This window comes from Staurois parvus, unplaced genomic scaffold (assembly GCF_062004578.1).
Source record: "Staurois parvus isolate SC_StPar_1 unplaced genomic scaffold, SC_StPar_1.0 ptg000031l, whole genome shotgun sequence".
In the NCBI taxonomy this organism is placed as follows: domain Eukaryota; kingdom Metazoa; phylum Chordata; class Amphibia; order Anura; family Ranidae; genus Staurois; species Staurois parvus.
In genome coordinates, this window is record NW_028317827.1 from 10,753,139 (window position 1) to 10,775,958 (window position 22,820).

Below are 22,820 nucleotides of genomic sequence, written 5' to 3' on the forward strand. Positions count from 1 at the left end.
GGATTTTTTAATACCAAAGTGCTTTTTAATTTTATTCAATGTGAGTGCATATATTGAACATTTAAATAAAGGCAAGTCTTATAAGGATAAAGCACTATGTCCACATTTCTTTTTTGCTACATGACACTGAGGAACATCTAAGAGGAGTGAGCAGGGGATCCTGAGCAGCTGAAGGAGTGTGAGATCCCTGCAGGGATAACGAGTGTATAAGGAGAGAAGCATTGTGGAGTACATAGGAGGTATCCAACATCTATTCCATGCTGCAGCAAATTCTAGCAGGTTACATGTATGTGAACAAAAAGTGTATTAAGCCTATTTGTTAGGTTTGTAAGGAGGTGAGCGCACATCTTTAATGATTTAAGGATTCACGAAAGGTCAAAATTGGTGTGTTTGGATCACGTCATCACAAATCCCTTTTATTTGGACTATTATTTGAGTAATGGGACGGTTTTTTTTATTTTATTTGATTCACATCACATTCAACTTGATATTCATTTATGTATGGTATATTGTTTGTTTTTCATGGATATATAATTTGAAGTCACTCATAAGTTTGATGGAGATTGGGAACGCAACATTTTTTAGCTATATGGTCTTTTTTCACAGTTTGAGTATGTGATAAATGTTAGCGATCCAGAGGAATATTTTAGTGGCTCGCAAGTTACAAACACATATGATTTGAAATCCCTGCCGCTTTCTTTCCTCTCCTAGCAGTGATGACAGTTCGGGCTAGATGGCATCTGATTGGTCAGCCCGTACACTATAAGCATAGAAGATGTGCTCTAATATATATATATATATATATATATATATATATATAGTGGTTTTGAATCTATGTACATTTTCTTTTGTTGCCTTTTACTATGTTGCAGACTATTGTCTCTTTTATGAAAAACTGTATTATTAAATATTGTGAATTTTAATTCAGTTGTTTGTATTCTAAGTGGCCACTAAAAATCCCAGGCCACCTATTTTACTTTTTTGATACGACTATATAGGGCATATATGTGGCACCTTGGGTCCAATTAGGACCATTCATTATCTTCAGTTCACTTTTAGTCCATTCATATTGTTGCCAATCATGCCTTGATGAATGGGGCACTGTTGGACTCTCGAAATGCATTTGATCCTTTTTGGATTGTTCCCCTTTCATCTATTTATAGTATCCCTTATTAAACTAAACCTGATATGAGTCCTTTTGCATACACCATTCTGGACCCCCCTCAGTCTCCTATAGAAGTCGAACAGTCTGCTAACACTATGGGTATATTCTTGATTCCACTTATTTACCAGTTGTATGTTCAAATTACATTCAATACAGGTTTCTCTTTTCCATTACATCTAATTTACTTTCAGTTATCAGGTATGATAAACCCCCAGTTAGCTTTCTCTAAAAACTTTTAGGTATTCCTCCTATATGAATGCATATAATAGAACTCAATTGAAACTCCTTCAAAAAGCATGTAAAAGGTACGAATTAAGAATTTTTTTTTTATATGCACTGTGGGAAATTAAATTTCCTGCTGGGAGTCACGCTGTTTTCTCACTTCAAACACGTGACTATATGGCATAGAAGAAGCATCGAAAACTCATAAATACTGCATTAGAAAAATACACAGGTTTGCATATTTTCTAAGAGCACACAAATCTGCATGTAAAAAGTGTCAAAATCATGCAATATTTATTAGAAACACCACCACTAAAATAAAGAATGATAATGCAAATAATATCTTATTTTATAGGCATCCTTTACACTCCATTAATGAGTAATTATCTCCGAGGCCTTCAACCTACATTCATACACCTCCTGTAAATCCTACTCTACAGAAGCTCCCTAAAGACTTCTTTAAACACAGCTGACATACAGGACATGAAACATGTTGCCGGAACAAGCCAAGAACAAACTAATATAGATTAATCAATATGGCTCTAAATATAGATGTCAATGTAGAAGCTCCCGTCTTACCGTCTTTATGGTAATAGGTGACCTCGACTTTCCTTTCTTCTGACCCCAGCAAGGCCTGCGCTATCTGTGCAATGTCATGTCTCTTGGTCTCGGGGCCGTGGAGGAAGTCACAGGTGCATGGTTTCTGCATGACATCTGGCCTTGAGAATCCCGTCATCTCGCAGAAGCCATCATTACAGTAAATAATCGCACAGTTCTGAACCCTGGCATTAGCAATAATGAATTTCTTATCTGTAAAAGGAAAATTGGAACACAGTTGTTAGAGTGAACCAAGAAAATTTCAGCAAATAAACAAACATATTTTCAGCCAGTCAAATGTGAATATTTTGCATTTGAATTGACTCACATGACCAAGAATTAAAGCTCTGGTTTAAAAAGAAGATAATCTGTTTTAAGTATATGCAGCACTGGGCAGCTGTAGATTTGACAGGTTCTTTCCCCAGGCAGCACAGAGGCAGCCCAGCACACAACACCAGTTCATCCACTCTTGCCCGGTAATCAGTCTAGGAGTTGTCTTTTTGGAAGTTAATTTTCCAGCAGCACGTGGGAAGATATTTAAGGTGATGTAGGATACTCCAAAGCGAAATATGTTGCTAGCAGAGGACACCTCTTACTTAGCAGCAATAGCACTAGTATAGGTAGACTTAAACAGCCCATGGTTCATGATTGGGGACCACAAAACAGAATGAGTACAAACAAGGGTAGGCTTGAACAGACCTTGGTTCATGGCTGGGGACCATGAATTAAACAGGCTCTACTCATGGAATCCTGGCAATGCTCAGTCCATAGGTGCAGCCTTCAACAAGGTAGTTCAGTCTCTGGTCCAAACAAGGGCTATGCAGAGACAAGAAGTCCCCCTTCCTCTTAGTATACAAATCCATCTTCACAGGGGGAAAAAACAATCCACCCAGGGTTTCAGACTATTTAGCAGCAACCAAGCCACCATCTGTGCACACCTCCTCGCGGATTGGCCAGGTCCTACTAAATATTCAGGCTGGGAATTTGAATTCTCCTTCCCTAAGCTTTAGAAGTTTCTTCTTGAGACAGAGGGCAGCAATCAAACTCCCAGCCTGTGGAGCCCTGAACAGACCAAACTAAACAATTCCTACTCCTGTGATTACAAAAAAAAGGCCAAAAACTAAATTTACCTAACAGCCTAAGGGGAAGAGCATTACATATATATACCTAATTTTAAAAAGTCCCTTCAATTGCTCTAAGACTCCTTCAAATCTCCAAATATCTTTATTTTGCTGCTATGATTTGACTTCTTGTTAGAGTAGCCTTTCTCAACCTTTTTATCTCATAAGGACCTCTAAAATATTTTCAGGTCTCGGGGAACCCTTACTAAATCCAATTTATCAGGGGTCATTTGAGAAAATGCCCTGGTCAGGAGAAGGAATGCAATCCTTACAGACAGCGAAAAAGACCATTGGTGTCATGCTGCTGGCTCTGTCTAATAGAGCTGGCACCATCAAATAGGAGGTCAACTGGCTACAGCTCAAGGAACCCTAGATACCTCTGAAGGAACCTTGGTTAAGAATGGCTGTGTTAAAGGGAGGCTACGTTCATTCACCATGATCCTGCTGTATGTAGGAATGTAGCCACCCCTCTTGCTCACTCCTGAGATGGACTATGGGATTTGTAGTGTGCTTAGTCTACAATCGCCTGAGCTCCCACCTCACCGACAACAACCTTCTTGACCCTTTACAGTCTGGCTTTCGCTCACTCCACTCCACTGAAACTGCCCTACTAAAACTCACTAATGATCTACTAACAGCTAAAACCAATGGCCACTACTCCGTACTCTTACTACTTGACCTCTCTGTGGCTTTTGATACGGTTGACCATCCCCTCCTCCTCAAAAAACTCCACTCTCTTGGCCTCAGAGACTATGCTCTCTCCTGGTTCTCCTCCTACCTATCGCAGCGCTCCTTCGGCATTACCTATAATGCTGCCTCCTCCTCTTCACTCCCTCTTTCTGTAGGGGTCCCTCAAGGTTCTGTCCTTGGACCCCTTCTCTTCTCCATCTACACCTTCTCCCTTGGTCACTTGATAAAATACCATGGCTTCAAGTACCATCTCTATGCTGATGACACACAAATCTATCTTTCTACCCCTCACCTCACCCCTTCAGTCTCCTCTCACATTACTAACCTACTAAGTGACATATCGGCATGGATGTCACTCCACTTCCTTAAACTCAATCTTTCCAAAACTGAGCTCTTAGTATTATCTCCAGCCCATGCCCCCTCCCCTGACTTCTCCATCAAAATCAATAACACAATCATCAGTCCCTCCCCTCATGCCAGGGTACTAGGTGTAATCCTAGACTCCCATCTGTCCTTTCAGCACCAAATCCAATCACTGTCCAAATCTTGTAGACATGAATGCTGCTGCCAGACTCATCCACCTTACTAACCGTTCTGTATCTGCCATCCCTAGCTGCCAATCCCTCCACTGGCTTCCCATTGCACAACGGATAAAATTCTAAACATTAACAATAACGTATAAAGCCATTTATAACTCTGCCCCAAATTACATCACCGATCTTGTCTCTAAATATCACCCAAACCGTACTCTCCCCTCCTCGCAAGACCTCCTACTCTCTAGCTCCCTTGTCTCCTCCTCCCATGCTCATCTCCACGACTTCTCCAGAGCTTCCCCCATCCTCTGAAACTCTCTACCCCAAATTATCAGAGTATCGCCTACTCTGCTCACTTTTAGGCAATCTCTGAAAACCTCTCTCTTCAGGGAAGCCTATCCTGCCCTCAGCTAATACTGGAATCTTCTACTTTTCCAACCAGTCCATCCCCCACAGTTACTACCTTTTGCACCACTAGCCCCTCCCTCCTAGATTGTAAGCTCCAAGGAGCAGGGCCCTCAAATCCCTCTTGTATTGAACTGTATTGTTGCTGTATTGTCTCCTGTTATATTGTAAAGCGCTGAGCAAACTGTTGGCACTATATAAATCCTGTGTAATAATAATAATCCTGCTGTATGTAGGAATGTAGCCACCCCTCTTGCTCACTCCTGAGATGGACTATGGGAAATGTAGTGTGCATTGAGCAGTGCACATGACTGCATATAACATGCACTACTCAATCCAAACAAAAATGGAAGAAAATGGAAAAGGGAGAGATTTGGGGGTTCAAGGAGGATGTTACATGGAAGAAGAAAAACACAGTGAGAAACTTGATATTTATTTAACTTTGCCAAACAGCCTGTTGTTCCATGTAAGATGGCATATTAGGAAACTGTAGGCACCATAATAAGAAAACGGATTGCTGGACAGGTAGGCCTGTTTCAAAATACTGCTCTCTAGTATGTCACCTTTTTTTAAAAGTGTATGTCAGGGGAAATAAAAAAAACATATGTACTACATCTCTGCAATACATGTACATTTCCATGTTTTACCCCTTTAACCTCTGGCTAACCACATATTACACATGTGGGATGACAAAGAGGGTTGGCTTCAACTCCTACAATTCACACATATGCGCCCTTGGGTGGCCAAGGTTTCACAGACAGCTCTCGGTCTCTAATAATGATTAGTAACCAGATGGACTGGTCCCCAATCATGTTACCACTGTGAAAACCAATCACAGTTATCATGTGATTAGGCAGTCCTTCCCACCTGCCTAGTGTAAATATCCACTTGAAGGAATGTCGGGGCTGGGCGGGAAGGGGTTACAGACCCTGCAAGTACAAAAGAATACCTATCGATCTGCCAGAAATGTACTCAACTCCCAAGCCTAGGTGTGAGCTGACAACACAGCATTTTTTATAGACTGAGTGATGTCAGCCCTGACCAGTTTTCTTTTGCTAAACTACTCAATCCAACCCAATCACCCATCTCCACAACAGAGCCACCAATCCCTCTGTAGTCTCAAGGTAAGAACTAGGAGGATTATTTAGACTCCTTGAGATAACACAGGAAGTGTGCACAGGACACGACAGCTTCAAATTCATGACATCTACAACCGGTACTTACATAAACCTATTCATACTCAATACTTTCAGTCATATCTTTAACAGATAAAAAGGGAGCAAATAAGAAGTATTTGTTACAGGTTTACATAAGACTAAGCTCTGTGGGTGGAGCAAAACGCGTCGCAGGGCATGGCCTGGGAGGAGTCAGGCTAAAGCTGCTTAAATGTTTCCATACACTTGTGCTGTTTTCTTGGAGTACAGCACTTCATCCTTTTCCTTCCCATGTAGGTTTACATACACTTTCAATATTTTCAGTGTGTGGGGCAGGCTCTTGGGAGTCAGGGCAGCAGCATTATTTTGCTGGGAAATAAATTAATGTACGCATAAGGAGTGGTTCAGAGAGGGACTAGAGGATAGGTGCAATTCTGTAGTCCAGCAGACAGGACTGACAATGCTACTTGGCAATTCAGTGCAGTAAAGTAGCATCAGCTAAGTGTTGTGAGCGCAAATAATAAGGACCACAGCGGATTTTAACTCAAGTAATGAGCATGCTGGACTTTTGGCAGCTCAACTGTTATTTTTCCATACTTGCTGCATTTTTAAAATGACAAAACATGGAGAAATGAGCATGAATTACAGAGATGTACTGATATATCCTTTAAGAAGAATATATTGTGCTTTTCATAATTGAAATAACTGCAATTAACTGATAAAAAAGGTTTTCATCATTGTATATGAATAAATGCTCCCTGTTCATGTATAGTTTAGAATATTTTTCTGGTTCTAGTTTATTAAAAAGAATAGACTTTCCAAATACACTGAACATATTAAGCTAATTATATCATCCGTCTGCATTCATTTCCCAGTGTCAGTCGTGCTAATATGACTTAGTTAAAGAATTAGCGGATGTCACATGTGCCAGGATCTGGTGGACTATAATCTAGAAGGCAGTAAGTTTATATGTAGCAGAATATATCAATTTCCTTCTGAATAATTTTAACATTCCATCACAATCAGCCGACATGTTCTTGCCCCTTCAGTGGATCAGTGGAGATAAATCGTTCTGGCACAGCAATTCTCTTTTATGACTAGAATAGGTAACAGCTTTTTAATAAAGTTATTATGTTTTCAAGAAGACTCAAAAGAACATAGATGGAAATTGTTAACGATACATTTCCTTGTATACACAATGCAATAGGAGATTTGGGAATGTTGCTAGGTTGTTGAAAATAACTTTAAGGGCTTGTTTACACCAGCGGGTGCGGTATACCACAGCCAATGGTGTGCGCTGTGAAGGAAGCGCTGCCAATGTATCAAAAAATATGTATTGCACGGTTTACTTTTTTCTTTTTTTAAACTTTGACATTTCATCCATCTTCTGCGTCACAACAGCACTGCACTGATAAAAATACAACATGTTCCATTTTTTTCGGTGCATGCCACTTCAGCCCAGTGGGGTGAACTGAACTAAGAGGAAATAAGGCAAATTGTCTTGTCTATGTATTGGGACTGTGTTGGACAAGGCTGTCAAGAGCAACTCCAAGCATATGGTATAAATGAGCCCCCAAAGTAGAATTTCAGTTTCTGCAATACCAGAACCAAAATTACTGTTTGTAATGTAAGTACGGCTTTTCCAGTTAAAGTGAAATTCCAGTCATTACCCAACACTTAACCTACTGCCACCCCTTTTCTAAAGCTATTCTACATAGTTACGTAGTTTGGCTGAAAAAAGACAAAAGTCCATCTAGTTCAACCATAAAAATTCTATCTAAATTCCATTCTATGTAAAGAAAATATCACAATACTTATACTGAAGATGCGCCAGTCACAGGCTGAGCTATCAGGAGAGGCAGCCAACAACAGATACCCCATAGTAAGTCTATGGGTGATGTCATCTCCTAGACATTTCCCTGCCATTTTCAGCTTTCTCTCCAACACAGAAGCCACCACTGGAGCCAGGAACAAAGCGTCATCAGAATACGTAAGTATAGTGAACTTTTCTTTATAGGGTTAGATAGATAAAGTTTAGAATGGGGTGGGAGAAGGTTTAGTTAGGTAATGACTGGAATGCTACTTGAAAGTATATGTCAGGGAAAATTGGTATAATATTCATTACATCTGTCCAATACATGCAACTTTCACCATATTTTATATCTTTAAAAAGTCTGCAAGTGCTGAAAAATACCAGATGATCTTCCAAAAAGCTAGTGTGTTCCTATTTGAGCTGAACACACAGTGCCTGAAATCTCAAGCAGCGTTTGTCACACCTGCCTGCTAACAACAGAACTCCACCTATCCTAAATGCACACAATATAACTGGATACTAAAAATGATAGATAATAACACCATGAATAGTTGATCCAGGGATCAGAAAAGATTTTTTTCCCCACTGGAGCAAATTGGACTGTTGGTATAGGTTTGTGTTGTAAGTATGCAATAAAAATTATACCCAGACTACGATTTTAGAGCAATAATAGCCTCCAATGTTAACAGATAGTAACCTGAATAGTATTCCCATTTGTAAAGTTCACCATTTGTATTACCTAATTTACCTATTTAAATAAGTTCTAAAGACTGATTTATTTTTCTTTCAAATAATAAACATGTCATACGTACCTGCTCTGTAAAATGGTTTTGCTCAGAACAGACCTGAACCTCCTCTTCTTGGGTCCCCCATGGGTGCTTCGGGACACTCCCCCTTACTAAGTGCCCCCACAACATGCTTGTGCACTCATGTGTGCTTGCTTCCAAGCCACTTATGTGTGTCTATGGGACACAAAGAGCATGGCTCAGTCCTGTCCCTTCCTCACTGGCTGTGATTAACAGCATCAGGAATCAATGAGGAGAGAGAGACTCGGAGAGCCGCTGCTCTCATGCACAATGCTGGATCAAGATGTGACTCAGGTAAGTACTGTGTTAGAGGAAGCTGTAGGGGGAGCTGATGTTTTTTTACCATCATGCATAATATGATGAAGGTAAAAAAAACCTGTGTGTAGGTGTGTGTATAGCCCAAACCCTGTCAGTTTAGTTTTTTCTGTATGTGTCCCATGGAGGAGATTTCTCTTTACTTTCTGTTCCAAGGATGCAACAGGAAGTGAGCAGAAATCTCTTCCACATGAAGAGAGCTCCTGTCTGAAGCTGGCCATACAAAGATGCAACAAAACAAATCTAAGCTATGGTAAAATAAAAGGGTGTAAACGTGAAGAAATATTTAAGTGGAGTGTGCCTGGTATCAGTACAGTGCGAAGTATGAATCACATGAAGATTAAAGTGGTTCTAAAGTGAAAACTTTTTACCTTAATGCAGTCCCTCCCCTCACCCAAAATCTTACTTGAGTCCTGTACCGATCCAGGGTTGTGCCTGTCTGCAGGTCTTATTCCCGGTCTTTCTCTTCTCACAGAAGGAATGGGCAGCAGTGGGAGTCATTGGCTCCTGCTGCTATCAATCACTGCGAGTAGGGTGCAGGGCCGAGCCAGACTGTGTGTGTCTATAGAAACACACAGCCAGGTTCGGAAGCAACCAAGTAGCTTGCTACAGGAGCAAACACAAAAGAGGAGCAGACAGCGCCAGCGGGGGACCCCAGAACAGCAGATTCAGGGCCACTCTGTGCAATACTATTGCACAGAGCAGGTAAGTATAACATGTTTGTTGTTTTAATAAACAAATTACTTTAGAATCACTTTGTTTCTAATGTTGCAGGAGTCACTGACCCCTTTAAAATGACATCATGAACTGTTTAGTTGTCATGATGGCAAAATGTGAACTTTCAGCCACCTGAGCAGCCACTTTTTCTTGTACCTGGAAAGCGGGTTGCTGAGCTAACAATACCCAATCAATGATCTGTGAGGTGGGTTGTGGGTATTGAGAGGCGTTTTAAAATGCTCCAATAGACCCACCCGTATTGCCAACTATACTGGGATTATTTATGTAGCCGTCTGATAAACTTTCATAATAAAAAAAACAGCATAGTTTTAGCAAGATGAAATTACAATTTGTTAGACACCAAATTTGACAAATCTATGATGTGTCTTTCGCCTAGGAAGTCTAATGGAAATTGCAATATAGTTGAGTTTGGTGTCTTCTTCTACTTGAATGTACCACTTTTTAGGAAGGTAACTTCATTACAGTAATGATTATGTAATCTGTATGAAATAAGTGTGCCAGCATTGCACTGAATATTGGAGGTGTATTAAAGGGGCATGGTTAAACAGAGTCTGAGCCTCAAGATTAAGGATCATTTGATAAAAATGAAACATTTCCATTACATGCGCTTCTCTTTACACAGAATGTACAGCATATGTAAAGAATACAGAAGTGAGCAGTATGTAGCATACAGCATAGCTTAATATAGTGCCCCTTATTTGCCTGTCAGTGGAGAGAATTGTCAGTGTCAGTAGTCAGTGGGAGAAAATAAATGCCAGGTTGTTGACATCAGTGGGAAAAATCAGATTGGAGAAGATAGAAAAAGTCCCCACATCACTATTATCAGTGGGATTTAAAAAAAATACATTGATATCCATGGGATAAACAAGCCCCCAAGCTGTGGGATCAGTGGAGGCTTGACCACGTACATTGGTGGCTTATCTGAAATATGGAGGCCCCCTATTAGTGCGAGTAGAGTAGTGACATCTATGTAACTATTCCAGCACTGTTGAGCAGAAGATGATTCCACTTGACAGTGCTGGAATTGATCTGCTGCTGGGTGCAGGAACACCCCCTAGAAGGGTCTAGTCTGGCCCTGCAGAACACCCAAATCCAGAATGGTTTGGGGTAATGCCAAAGAAATGAGACCACTACCTGATTTTGTTAAAAACAGTTGAATTGGTAACTTTCATCTCTTACCTACCAATGACTTAAAGGTGAACTCTGGGCTAAGACAATATTGTATAAATACACTGTTCAACAAATTTTTATTTTTTGCCAGTTTTGGAAACAAAAGGATCCATTTCTTAATGAATTTCACATTCTGAGTTCAAATATAACAATGAAATTTGTCAATTGGCTCTAGTTTTTCTGTAAACGGAAAGTTTTCTACTATAGGCGTAATGACTACATAATGCACAATAATTATATAGATAGATGTCTTTCCACAAATATAAAGCAAGTGATATTGACTACATAACAAAGCCTAAATGGCATAATATATTGCATAGGATTACCAAGAAAAATTATAGCCATAAGCTAAGTTGAATCATTTTAATACTTAGGATTCTCACTAGTTTTGTCTTCAGTTTGTGTCGGTTTTGCTTCTCTTGGCTTTTCTCTTGTATTCGAGGAAAGGGCTATCTCTTACAACTGTCCAGCAATAGTCAGCAAGCATTGATGGGCTCCATTTACCTTGATATCTTCTTTCCATAGCTGCAATGTCTTGATGGAAGCGCTCTCCGTGTTCATCACTCACTGCTCCACAGTTTGGTGGGAAAAAATCCAGATGCGAATGTAGAAAATGAATTTTTAGAGACATGTTGCAACCCAGATTTCTGTAAGTCTGGATGAGTTTTTCTACCACTTTCTTGTAGTCTGGTGTTTTATTGTTTCCAAGAAAATTTGATGTCACTGATACAAATTCTGTCCAGGCAGCCTTTTCCTTTCCACGCAACAGAGAAAGAAACTCATCATCATGAATAAGTTTATGAATCTGTGGCCCAACAAAGACTCCTTCATTTATTTTTGCAGCACTAAGTGCTGGAAATTTGCTAATCAGGTACTTGAAACCTGCTTTATTCTTGTCCATTGCCTTAACAAAGTTTTTCATTAATCCCAACTTGATGTGTAATGGAGGTAATAAGATCTTATTGCTGTCTACAAGTGCTGGATAGTTAACATTTTTTTCTCCAGGCTGCAATGACTGGCGTAATGGCCAGTCTCTTTTGGCATAGTGCATTTCTCTCGCACGACTGTCCCACTCACAGAGGAAGCAGCAGTACTTAGTATATCCACCTTGAAGTCCAAGTAGGATAGCAATCACCTTCAGGTCACCACAAATCGACCATTGATGTTCATCATAGTTGATGCACCTTAAAAGCTCTTTCAAGTTTTCATACGTTTCTTTCATTGAAACTGCGTAAGCAACTGGAACTGACGGCAGCTGATTGCCATTATGGAGCAAAACAGCTTTAAGACTCACCTTTGAAGCATCAATGAACAGCCTCCACTCATCGGGATCATAGCATACGCCGATGGCTGAGATTAAACCATGAACATTGTTACATACAGCAATATCACCTTCCTGGACGAAGAATGGGATCAGATCTTTCTGACGATGACGATAGAGAGACGTACGAACATCACTTGCTAGGACTTGCAAGACTCCACTGTTGTAGTCTTGACCCCAAAAGCTCTGCCTTGTTTTTCGGAATATCCAGGTCTCTGATAAGATCGCTCAATTCCACTTGTGTAATGAGGTGTGGTTCAGTGGGTGTGGATGGAAGAAAGTCTGGGTCATGTGAGGTTGACGGTTGATGACTACACGCTTCAGGTTCTTCCTCACTTGACTCAACCACGAAGGATTCTGGTGCTTTAGGAATTGGTAGCCCCTCTCCAAGAGGAACTGGACGTATTGCCGATGGAATATTTGGATAGTGCACAGATAACTTTTTCTTCTTATTTAGCCCTTTTGTTGGAGGCACCATACAAAAGTAACAATTACTAACATGATCTGTTGGCTCTCTCCAAATCATTGGCACAGCGAAAGGCATAGATGCCTTTTTTCCAATTCAACCATTGCTCCAGTGCCGTCCCACAAGAATTGCAGCATATATGTGGTGCCCAGCTCTTGTCCTGGTCTCCTATCTTGCAGCCAAAATACAAGTTGTAGGCTTTCTTAATCATTCCTGTTATCCTCCTTTTTTGTGAGATAAACGTTATTTCACCGCAGATATAGCAGAAATTATCTGCTTTATTCACACAAGTTCGAGGCATTACTGAGTAGCCTATATAAGCATAAAACGAAATGTAAAGACGCTGTCGAACTACAATCAGCTACAGATACTGCAGCTTTTATGCAGTGAAGTGATGCAATTAAAGGCTAATATTGCATCATCTCAGTATACATGCAATTTTCTATTGGTCACCAGTATCAATTGCGCAATACGCAGCTGAAGTTGCATCATAATTTTGAATGGCTTACGTCATTAGATGGGTGAATATATCATGGAAACTAGAGCCAATCAACATTTTTTAGGGTCATTTTCGTTTTCAGCACCCCAAAATTATGTAAGATTAGCTAATTTTATGCCCAAAACTTTTTACCTGTTGAACAGTGATACAGGAGTAATGTGTATTCTTACTTGAACTGTAGCGTACTTTGTGTATTTCTTCCAGATCTGTACAGTAATCTAGTGTGTCTCTGCAGGAGTTTCCTGTAATGAAGACCAGTAACTTTAGTTCTATTTCCTTGGGCAGGGTGACTGGTCTCATCTTCTCCCCCTTCAGTAGTTTTCTACAGGTAGTCTGTAGTGGGTAGAGGCTGCTGGGTCCCTCCCACAGCTCTGCTCTCTGTACTGTGTGTATATATATATATATATATATATTATATACACATACAGTGTCTTGAAAAAGTATTCATACCCCTTGAAATTTTCCCCATTTTGTCATGTTACAACCAAAAACGTAAATGTATTTTATTGGGATTTTATGTGATAGACCAACACAAAGTGACACATAATTGTAAAGTGGAAGGAAAATGATAAATGGTTTTCAACATTGTTTACAAATAAATATCTGAAAAGTGTGGGGTGCAGATGTATACAGCCAGCCCCCCGAGTCAATACTTTGTAGAACCACCTTTCGCTGCAATTACAGCTGCAAGTCTTTTTGGGATGTCTCTACCAGCATTGCATATCTAGAGAGTGACATTTTTGCCCATTATTCTTTGCAAAATAGCTCAAGCTCTGTCAGATTGGATAGGGAGCGTCTGTGAACAGCAATTTTCAATTCTTGCCGCAGATTCTCAATCGGATTTAGGTCTGGACTTTGACTTGGCCATTCTAACACATTATTATTATTATTATTATTATACAGTATTTATAAAGCGCCAATAGTTCGCTCAGCGCTGTACATTACAAAGGGAGACAGAACATGTGACAGAACAGTACCAATACAATGCAAAACATGAGGGGATCAAGGGCCCTGCTCTTTCGAGCTTACAATCTAGGAGGGAGGGGGTGGTGGCACAGGAGGAGATAGCTGTGGGGGATGGAGTGGTAGGAAGAGTGGAGGAGGGAGGCAAGTTAGCAGGGGGTGGGGTAGGCTTCCCTGAAGAGATGGGTTTTCAGGGTGCGCCTAAAGGAGAGGAGAGTAGGTGATAATCTGATGGGTTGGGGCGGGGAGTTCCAGAGGATGGGTGACACCCTGGAGAAGTCCTGGAGGCGGGCATGGGAGGAGGAGACCAGGGAACTAGAGAGAAGGAGGTCTTGTGAGGAGCGGAGTGTGAGTGCTGGGCGGTACTTGGATATTAGGTCAGAGATGTAGTACGGGGCAGTATGGTGGACAGCTTTGTACGTCAGCGTTAGGATTTTGAATTTGATCCGTTGCGCAATCGGAAGCCAGTGGAGGGATTGGCAGAGGGGGGTGGCGGAGACAGAGCGGTTGGAAAGGTGAATGAGTCTGGCAGCCGTGTTCAGGATGGACTGAAGAGGGGATAGCCAGCGGCGAGGCAGGCCAGTGAGGAGGGAGTTGCAGTAGTCGAGTCGTGATATGATGAGGGAGTGGATGAGCTGTTTAGTGGTTTCTGGGGTAAGGAACGTGCGGATTTTGGCGATGTTGCGGAGGTGGAGTCTGCACGAGTTTGTTAAAGATTGGACTTGGGGCTGGAAGGATAGGTTGGAGTCCAGAATGACACCCAGTACTCTGGCCTGCGGGGCGGGTTTGATGGTAGCGTTGTTGGATGTGACGGAGAAATCAATGGGGGGTGGTGTCCGGGCTGGGGGGAAGACAAGAAACTCGGTTTTGGAGAGGTTCAATTTAAGGAAGTGGAGCGACATCCAGTCTGATATGTCGCTCAGTAGGTGTGTGATTCGGGCTGAGACCAAGGGGGTGAGGTGGGGGGTTGAGAGATAGATTTGTGTGTCGTCGGCATAGAGGTGGTAGTTGAAGCCGTGAGAGTGTATGAGTTGGCCAAGGGAGGAGGTATAGATGGAGAAGAGAAGGGGCCCGAGGACAGAGCCTTGAGGGACCCCAACAGAGAGGGGGAGTGAGGGGGAGGTGGTAGCATTATAGGTAACGCTGAAGGAGCGTTGTGACAGGTAGGATGAGAGCCAGGAGAGAGCAGAATCTCTGAGGCCGAGGGAGTGTAGTTTTTTGAGGAGGAGGGGGTGGTCGACTGTGTCGAAGGCCGCAGAGAGGTCAACACATGAATATGCTTTGATCTAAACCATTCCACTGCAGCTCTGGCTGTATGTTTCGGGTCGTTTACCTGCTGGAAGGTGAACCTCCATCCCAATCTCAAGTCTTTTGCAGACTCTAACAGGTTTTCTTCTAAGATTGCCCTGTATTTGGATCCATCCATCTTCCCATCAACTCTGACCAGCTTCCCTGTAACTGCTGAAGAAAAGCAACCCCACAACATGATGCTGTCACCACCATGTTTCACGGTGGGGATGGTGTGTTCAGTGTTAGTTTTCCGCCACAGATAGCGTTTTGCTTTTCAGCCAAAATGTTAAATTTTGGTCTCATCTGACCAGAGCACCTTCTTTCACATGTTTGCTGTGTACCCCACATGGCTTCTCGCAAACTGCAAATGGGACTTCTTATGGATTTCTTTCAAAATGGCTTTCTCCTTGCCACTTTCTGGCTTTCTTCTTGGCCAGATTTGTGGAGTGTACAACTAATAGTTCTCCTGTGGACAGATTCTCCCACCTGAGCTGTGGATCTCTGTAGCTTCTCCAGAGTTACTATGGGCCTCTTGGCTGCTTCTCTGATTAAAGTGTTACTAAGCTCATAACAGTAAAATCAGTCTATATATGCAGTAAAGCATGCTTGGTATACTCACTGTGAAACCTAAGGGGTTAGTCCTCTGCATTTTGTAAAAACATGGTTTGATCCTGACTTATCTGATCCTCCCCTTCTTCCAGTGTCCCCCTCTTATCTCCTGATAAGACATATTGTGTGGAGACACTCTGCATATGCTCAGTTTGGTGTGTACTGCTAGAAAGGGGTATTTTGTTCTTGGGAGAGTGCATGTGATCAGCACAGGGCCAATTAGCATTGTCCAGACAGAGGTCAGGGGTTCTGCATCCTCCTAGAACAAAATTAAAATTCTTCCTACAAGCTTTAATATATACTCGGCTGGACACTGATAGAAGTCACAAGACTGCTCTAATTGCTGATGAGAAAAGGTATTTAGCAGCTTATATTTACTAAAGTAATTGCATTTCCATGTTCTGTGTACTGTGGGAAACCAGATATAGTGAATGCAGGGTCTTGGGTTTAGTAACACTTTAATGCTCTCCTTGCCCGGCCTGTCAGTTTAGGAGGATGGCCATGTCTTGGTAGGTTTGCAGTTGTGCCATACTCCTTCTATTTTCAGATGATGGATTGAACTGTGCTCCGTGAGATGTTCAAAGCTTGGGATATTTTTTTTTCTAACCTAACCCTGCTTTAAACTTTTCCACAACTTTATCCCTGACCTGTCTGGTGTGTTCCTTGGCCTTCATGATGCTGTTTGTTCACTAATGTTATCTAAGAAAGCTCTGAGAGCTTCACAGAACAGCTGTATTTATACTGAGATTAAATTACACATAGGTAGACTATTTACGAATTAGGTGACTTCTGAAAGCAATTGGTTCCACTAGATTTTAGTTAGAGGTATCAAAGTAAAGGGGGCTGAATACAAATGTATGCCACACTTTTCAGATATTTATTGGTAAAAAAATTTGAAAACCATTTATCCTTTTCCTTCCACTTCACAATTATGTGCCACTTTGTGTTGGTCTATCACATAAAATCCCAATAAAATACATTTACGTTTTTGATTGTAACATGAAAAATGTTTTGAAAGCACTGTATGTTTAAAAAAACATATCATATAGTGTTAGATTATTCTATGTATATGGAAGCAGCCATATTTGCTCATTACATGTGCAGGCTCTGCTTCTTGCTTTGCAGTGATACTCAGTGCTTGTGCTGTGCTATCTTCCTAACAATGCAAGTCTATGGGTTGGCTAAATCAGTGAAAACAAAGCACTCCTTGTGTGGCTGATATCTTATCTCAACAGCTATTAAGCAGTCAGGCAGAATCATTCATGGAGATAATTTAGCATGCCTTCCATAGCTAAACTACAAATCTCTACATGCCATAGAATAACAAAAATTTGGAAATGTGAGGATAAAAATGTGAAAGTCACTGCAATACTAACTTAAAATATGTGGACGCTGGAAATATCCCATGCTTTCTCTTTAAACACACACCTAATTCACAATTCATCATTTTGGTCTCAATTTTGTCCTAACAGAACAGGCAATAAGCCACTGAACAAAGTTACACAAATGCATATGTTTTGATGACCTTTCTATCTATAAAATGTGTGCCTGAATGTACCCCTCCAGATTAGGGGATCACCAAACTTTTCAGTATGAGAGCCACATATTTTACAAATATTCATTTAATTAAGAAAATCCCCTTTAGAGTCTCCTGTATATCAGAGTCCCCTGCTTATATCGGTGTCCCCATTAGATTAATCTAAACATTAGGATCCCCATTAGATTCACCCCTTATGTCAGGGTCCCCATTAGAGTCCTCTGTTACATCATGCTCCCCATCAGAGTCCCTCCTTACAGTCAAGTCCTCATCAAATTCCCCCTTACATCAGAGTTCCTTCCCATCATAGTCTGCCTTGGACCTCAGCCCAGGAAGCTACAGGCCCAGGAGGCTATCCCTACTGTCCTTGATCACGCATATGAGCAGTTGGGAGCCAGATGTGAGTCATCAGGAAATGACAGTTGTTCTTGAAGCCAAAATGGTGGCACTGATGTTTCAAACTCTCTGAGAAGAGAGCTGGACCTCTTATGCTGGAGGTAACTGTGTCTTAAAAGTCAGCAGCTACAGACTTTTTATTTTCACATGCATGGATGAACAATCCATAGTTTAAGCTGTCTAAAGACAATTTTCATCTAACCTGGTTAAATAACCGTATGTCTTTGGGCACTCTCTGACCTCTCCAGATATACACTGACCATCCAGATTGGAATTTCCCAGTAAATTGCTATGGTTTTCCCTCCAAATAAACTGGATCCCAGGATGCTTTCAGCTCTGCAGCCTCCTTTGCAGTTATAAACCCCCTTGGCAGACCCGGGACAGTGGGTGCCACTGGGTAGAGGGGAGGGTGCTTCCTTCTAATGACCCGGAAGCAATGTGTATAACGTCACTTCCAGATTCCGATGTCTCACTTTCATGAGCCAGGCTGGCCAGGGAAGAAACTAATCAAGAGTGATTGACACTCCATTAGCTTTATTGGAAGGCAGGTGAGACATCAGGGGTCTTTTATACCTCTGATGTTTCATTAAATAGAACCTGTCACCATAAAAATCATCATGTTGGGGACTTTTTCTCCCCTAGGTGATGAAAAATAAAGTTTAGTGAAAAAAAAAACAATGTTGAGCCCTCTGGTTAAATAACCTTATGTCTGTGGGCTGAGCTTTCCAGGTATACACTGATCACTCAGATCGGAATTTCCCAGTCAATCGCCATTTCTTCTCCTCCAAATACAGTGGCCCCAAGGATGCTTTCTATTATGCTCCCTCCTTCACAGTTATAAACACTCATTCCCAGCTGATCCATGCGTGCATATTTATGTCAGCATTTTTTGTTGTAAAGATCTTTCAGTGGTTTCTATGACACACATACCCTCCTGATCACCAGTATTTGCTAATATAAAAGAAAATACATTCATCTTAAAAAAAAATGTTCTTGTCTGGTATAATCTAAACATAGATTTATGGGAAACAAGTCTCCTACCAACAGCTCTATCCAAGTCTACCTAGATATGCTGGCTATAGAAATCTGGCGATTTTCGACTCGCTGCGTTCAGATAAATATTTGTAAAGCTTAAAAAAAAAGTGTTCTTATAGAAAGGATTCATTTTATATTCTGGTTCCCATGGTACTTGGACCCTTTAAGCAAACATCTAAGAGCAATCTCTGCAAAAAGCTATGACTTGCAGACTTTACAACACTCAAGTTCTTATCATGTGTTTCCAGGACAGTGTTATCGGCAGATGCACTGCATGTGAATTTCCCTCTTCTACTCAGTGCCTTTCCCCCCCCTTGGCGCTATTTAAAGAACATTGAATGTTAGTCATCAAATGATAAAGAAAAAACCTCAGCATCAATAGATAAACTAAAATACACTATACTGTTGACTTGATTTCAGCAACAATGATGGGCTTTTCTGATGCTGATAGGCTTTCCATGTATTCTAAAATAATATAAAAATCTTATTTGGACTACACAGGGGGAAAACCTTTGTAGAGTGAAAGTTGCAGGCTGCTGTTGCTGATTTCTCCTTCTAAAAATGCTTGTTGTCTGGCTGATGGATGTTCTTCATGATGTTCTAAGTCAGTGACCAGAAACAAGTGATCCGGAGTGTACTTGCTGCATGCATGTTCTAGGTCAGTAACTCTGAAAGTGCAGTAAATAAAAAGGCACATGCGATGGATCACTTGATTTTCTTTTTACCCAGGAACAGCCAGGCAACTAATGTTTTCACGAAGTAACGGTATCATAGATATTTCTATCAATTGAGGTGCGTAAATGCCTTAAAGCAATAACGCATAGTAAGTCACAGCAACAAAATTTTAGCTGTTACCAGTTTATAGTTATACACACACTATATTGCCAGAAGTATTGGGACACCCCTCCACACCATTGGATTCAGGTGTTGCAATCACCTCCATGGCCACAAGTGTATACAATCAAGAATCTAGGCATGCAGACATTTGTGAAAGTATAGGTCGCTCTCAGGAGCTCAGTGCATGGTAACGTGATATGTGGTACCGCGATAGGTTGCCACCTGTACAATAAGTACATCCGTGAAATTTCCTAGTTACTAAATATTCCACGGTCAACTCTTAGTGGTATTATAACAAAGTGGAAGCTACTGGAAACAACAGCAACTCAGCCACCAAGTGGTAGGCCACATAAAATGACAGAGCGGGGTCAGTGCATGCTGAAGCACACAGTGCACAGAAGTTACCAACTGTCTGCAGAGTCAATAGCTAAAGACCTCCAAACTTTGTGTGGCCTTCAGGTTATATATATATATATATATATATATATATATATATATATATATATATATATATACACACACACACACACACACACACAGGGGTTGTTCAAAATTATGGGAACACCAGGTACAAGAATGAAATCATTACCTAATATGGTGTTGGACCGCCATTGGCTTCCAAGATGGCCTGAATTCTCCTGGGAATTGAAAAATACTGTATACCAGCTATGTGAATCTGAGCATTAATGTCTTATGGCGCTGTCTTTGGGAAACAACGTCTGAACCATGGGGTGCACATGGTCAGTCAAAATTTGTACATAGTCGCTAACAGTGACTCAAACTTTCAAGGTGATGATGGGGTCTGCAGAATACCAAGATATGGCTGCCCAAATCATGATTGTGCCACTACCACGCTTTACCGTTGTCACAAGGCAGTCCTGGTCGCAAGCCTGGAACGGTGTTCACCACACATAAACATGTCCGGTGGTTAGGAACAATGTGAAACTCGATTCATCAGACCATATTACTGTCTTCTATTGATTGATAGTCCATGATTTATGAGTGTTACACAACTCTCTCCTCTTCTTCTGAGCCTTAATATCGTCACTAATGGTTTGGCAATTGCAGCAGTTTTTCTTATGGAGTTCTCCGCACAGTTTTTGTGGACATGAGCTTTGAAAGACTGAGATTGAGCTCTGCAGTCACTTTTGCAGCAGTTGTTTTCTTATTCCAGGTCACAATCCTGCTGCACAATGTCCTATTGTCTCTTTTAATCAGTTGACCACGTCGACTGTGCTTATTCTTATCAGATTACTTTTTCCCGAAAACTGTATCTTGCGACACCACAAATAAATTTGCAACTTCAGTCACAGAGGCACCAGCTAAGTGGCACCAACAATTTGCCCTCTTTGAAGCTCAGTAAGCTCTGACATGAATCCGTATTACTATCAGCGCATGCAGTGAATGACGAAAGTAAGGCTTCCCATCTGTTAGCTAGGTGTCTCATCACACAGCGGAAGCAAAAGGGTGTTACATCACTTCTGCTTTCAATGCAAAACAAGTCTACACTTTCACACCTGCAAATCATGTAGTGTTTCCATATTTTTGTCCAACCCGTGTGTGTGTGTGTGTGTGTAATAGAGGGAGTGAGAGAAAGAGAAAAAAGAGAGAGAGATAGAGGCATATGAGAACAACATTTTAAAAACTGGTATTTTATTGTACAAAAAAAAAAAGTTTCAATAAAGGTGAGCTGTTTCTCTCCAAAACATTGCTTTTTTTTTTTTTTTACAATAAAATACTAATTTCTTTAAAAGAGAAGTATGGGAATATATATATTTTTGTAAAATCATACTTACCTAGGTGGATGCAGCATCGATCCGATGGTGTATCTATCCCCTGCTGGCTCTAAGGGTGAGAACTGAGCGGTAAGACACTGCTGATCGCTCAGTTCTCCCTGTCATTCTGAGCAGACAGCGGATTACTGAGAGGCTGAGCCTGGTGCTGGCCCAGACATATGGGTGGATCTCGACTTTAAAGGACTGGCTGAGTGACGTCAGCCGACAGTGGATTTTAGCCCTCTGTCAGCTGAAAACAGGTCACAATAGTGCAGAACGAACTACACTCCTGTGATTCATAGGAGAAGTACAGCCAAATGAGCTTTGGCTGTAATTCTCCTTTAAAGCGGAACTAAAGGGAGGTAAACTATTCCTTCAACCATTCTCTTCCCTTGCCGATGGCGGCATCTTCGGCATTGAGGTCTTTGGCCATCTTCATTGGCAGGCATGGGAAGATGTCACTCTTGCTCATGTACAGAAGCCAGCCATGCCAGCACACAGCAACCAGGCTGGATCTGTAATCTGAGCTGCGCATAGGCAGCTTAGTTTACATCGCTGGAGAAGACAGAGAGCAGGCAGGTAGGTGCCTTTTATTGCAGAAGAGACATTGAATGGTTCTTCTACAATAAAAAGCCTGCCTACTCACTGTTTGCTACAGTCAAACCTTAGTTGGAAATATCCTACGCATTCCTCCTCCCTACTGATCTAGAGTTTGAATTGTAATTGCACTGAGATTCTTTGTATGCATCTGTGTCTCAGCACTTTGGGAATAATATACTATATAATAAATATATATGTATATATTATATACTGTATATACACAATTTTATGTCTTAGTTTGGTTTGTAAAGCTGAAAGGCTTCCTAATATGCACATTAGCTGATTCATCTCTCAGTGTCTGCCCTATTTTAAGATTATTGGAAGTCAGCGGTGGGCATTCTGAGAAGAGGATGGCGTCTAGGACCAGTGGACTCTTGCTTGCACTGAAGGCTCATGTTTGGGGATACTCAGAAGATGAGGATTGTGGTATCCACCTGTATTATTGAATATGGCAACAAACTGAAAAACAGGAATATTGGATGGCAGCTTTGAACCACCCAGCATATAATCCAGGTACCAAAACCTCCATTATGCAAATACTGACTTCAGCTAGGATGATGTCTCGTCAGGCAGCACCCTTCAACACTTCACTATTATTCTGTAAAGTTACTCATTGCACTTCTGGACAAACAGGAAGGTTGGTAGAGGTAGTCCAAAGCACCAACCTCCTAGGACAAGTTGGAATATCCATACTAGATCTGCTGAGGTTTTAAGAGTTCTGGAGGACTGTCTTTAAACAAACGTTGGCTCTAAATTAAAACAT

At 41.2% G+C, this 22,820-nt stretch overlaps 1 protein-coding gene across 2 annotated transcripts in view; it reads right to left on the reverse strand.

Moving 5' to 3' along the window:
• KCNH7 (potassium voltage-gated channel subfamily H member 7) overlaps nucleotides 1-22,820 on the reverse strand; it is a 527,395-nt gene that overhangs the window by 498,884 nt on the left and 5,691 nt on the right. For both annotated transcript variants that reach the window (XM_089660084.1, XM_089660093.1), the window contains exon 2: nucleotides 1,967-2,197. In XM_089660084.1, coding sequence (XP_089516210.1) covers nucleotides 1,967-2,197 — 231 coding nt within the window. The remainder of the gene's footprint in view (nucleotides 1-1,966; nucleotides 2,198-22,820) is intronic.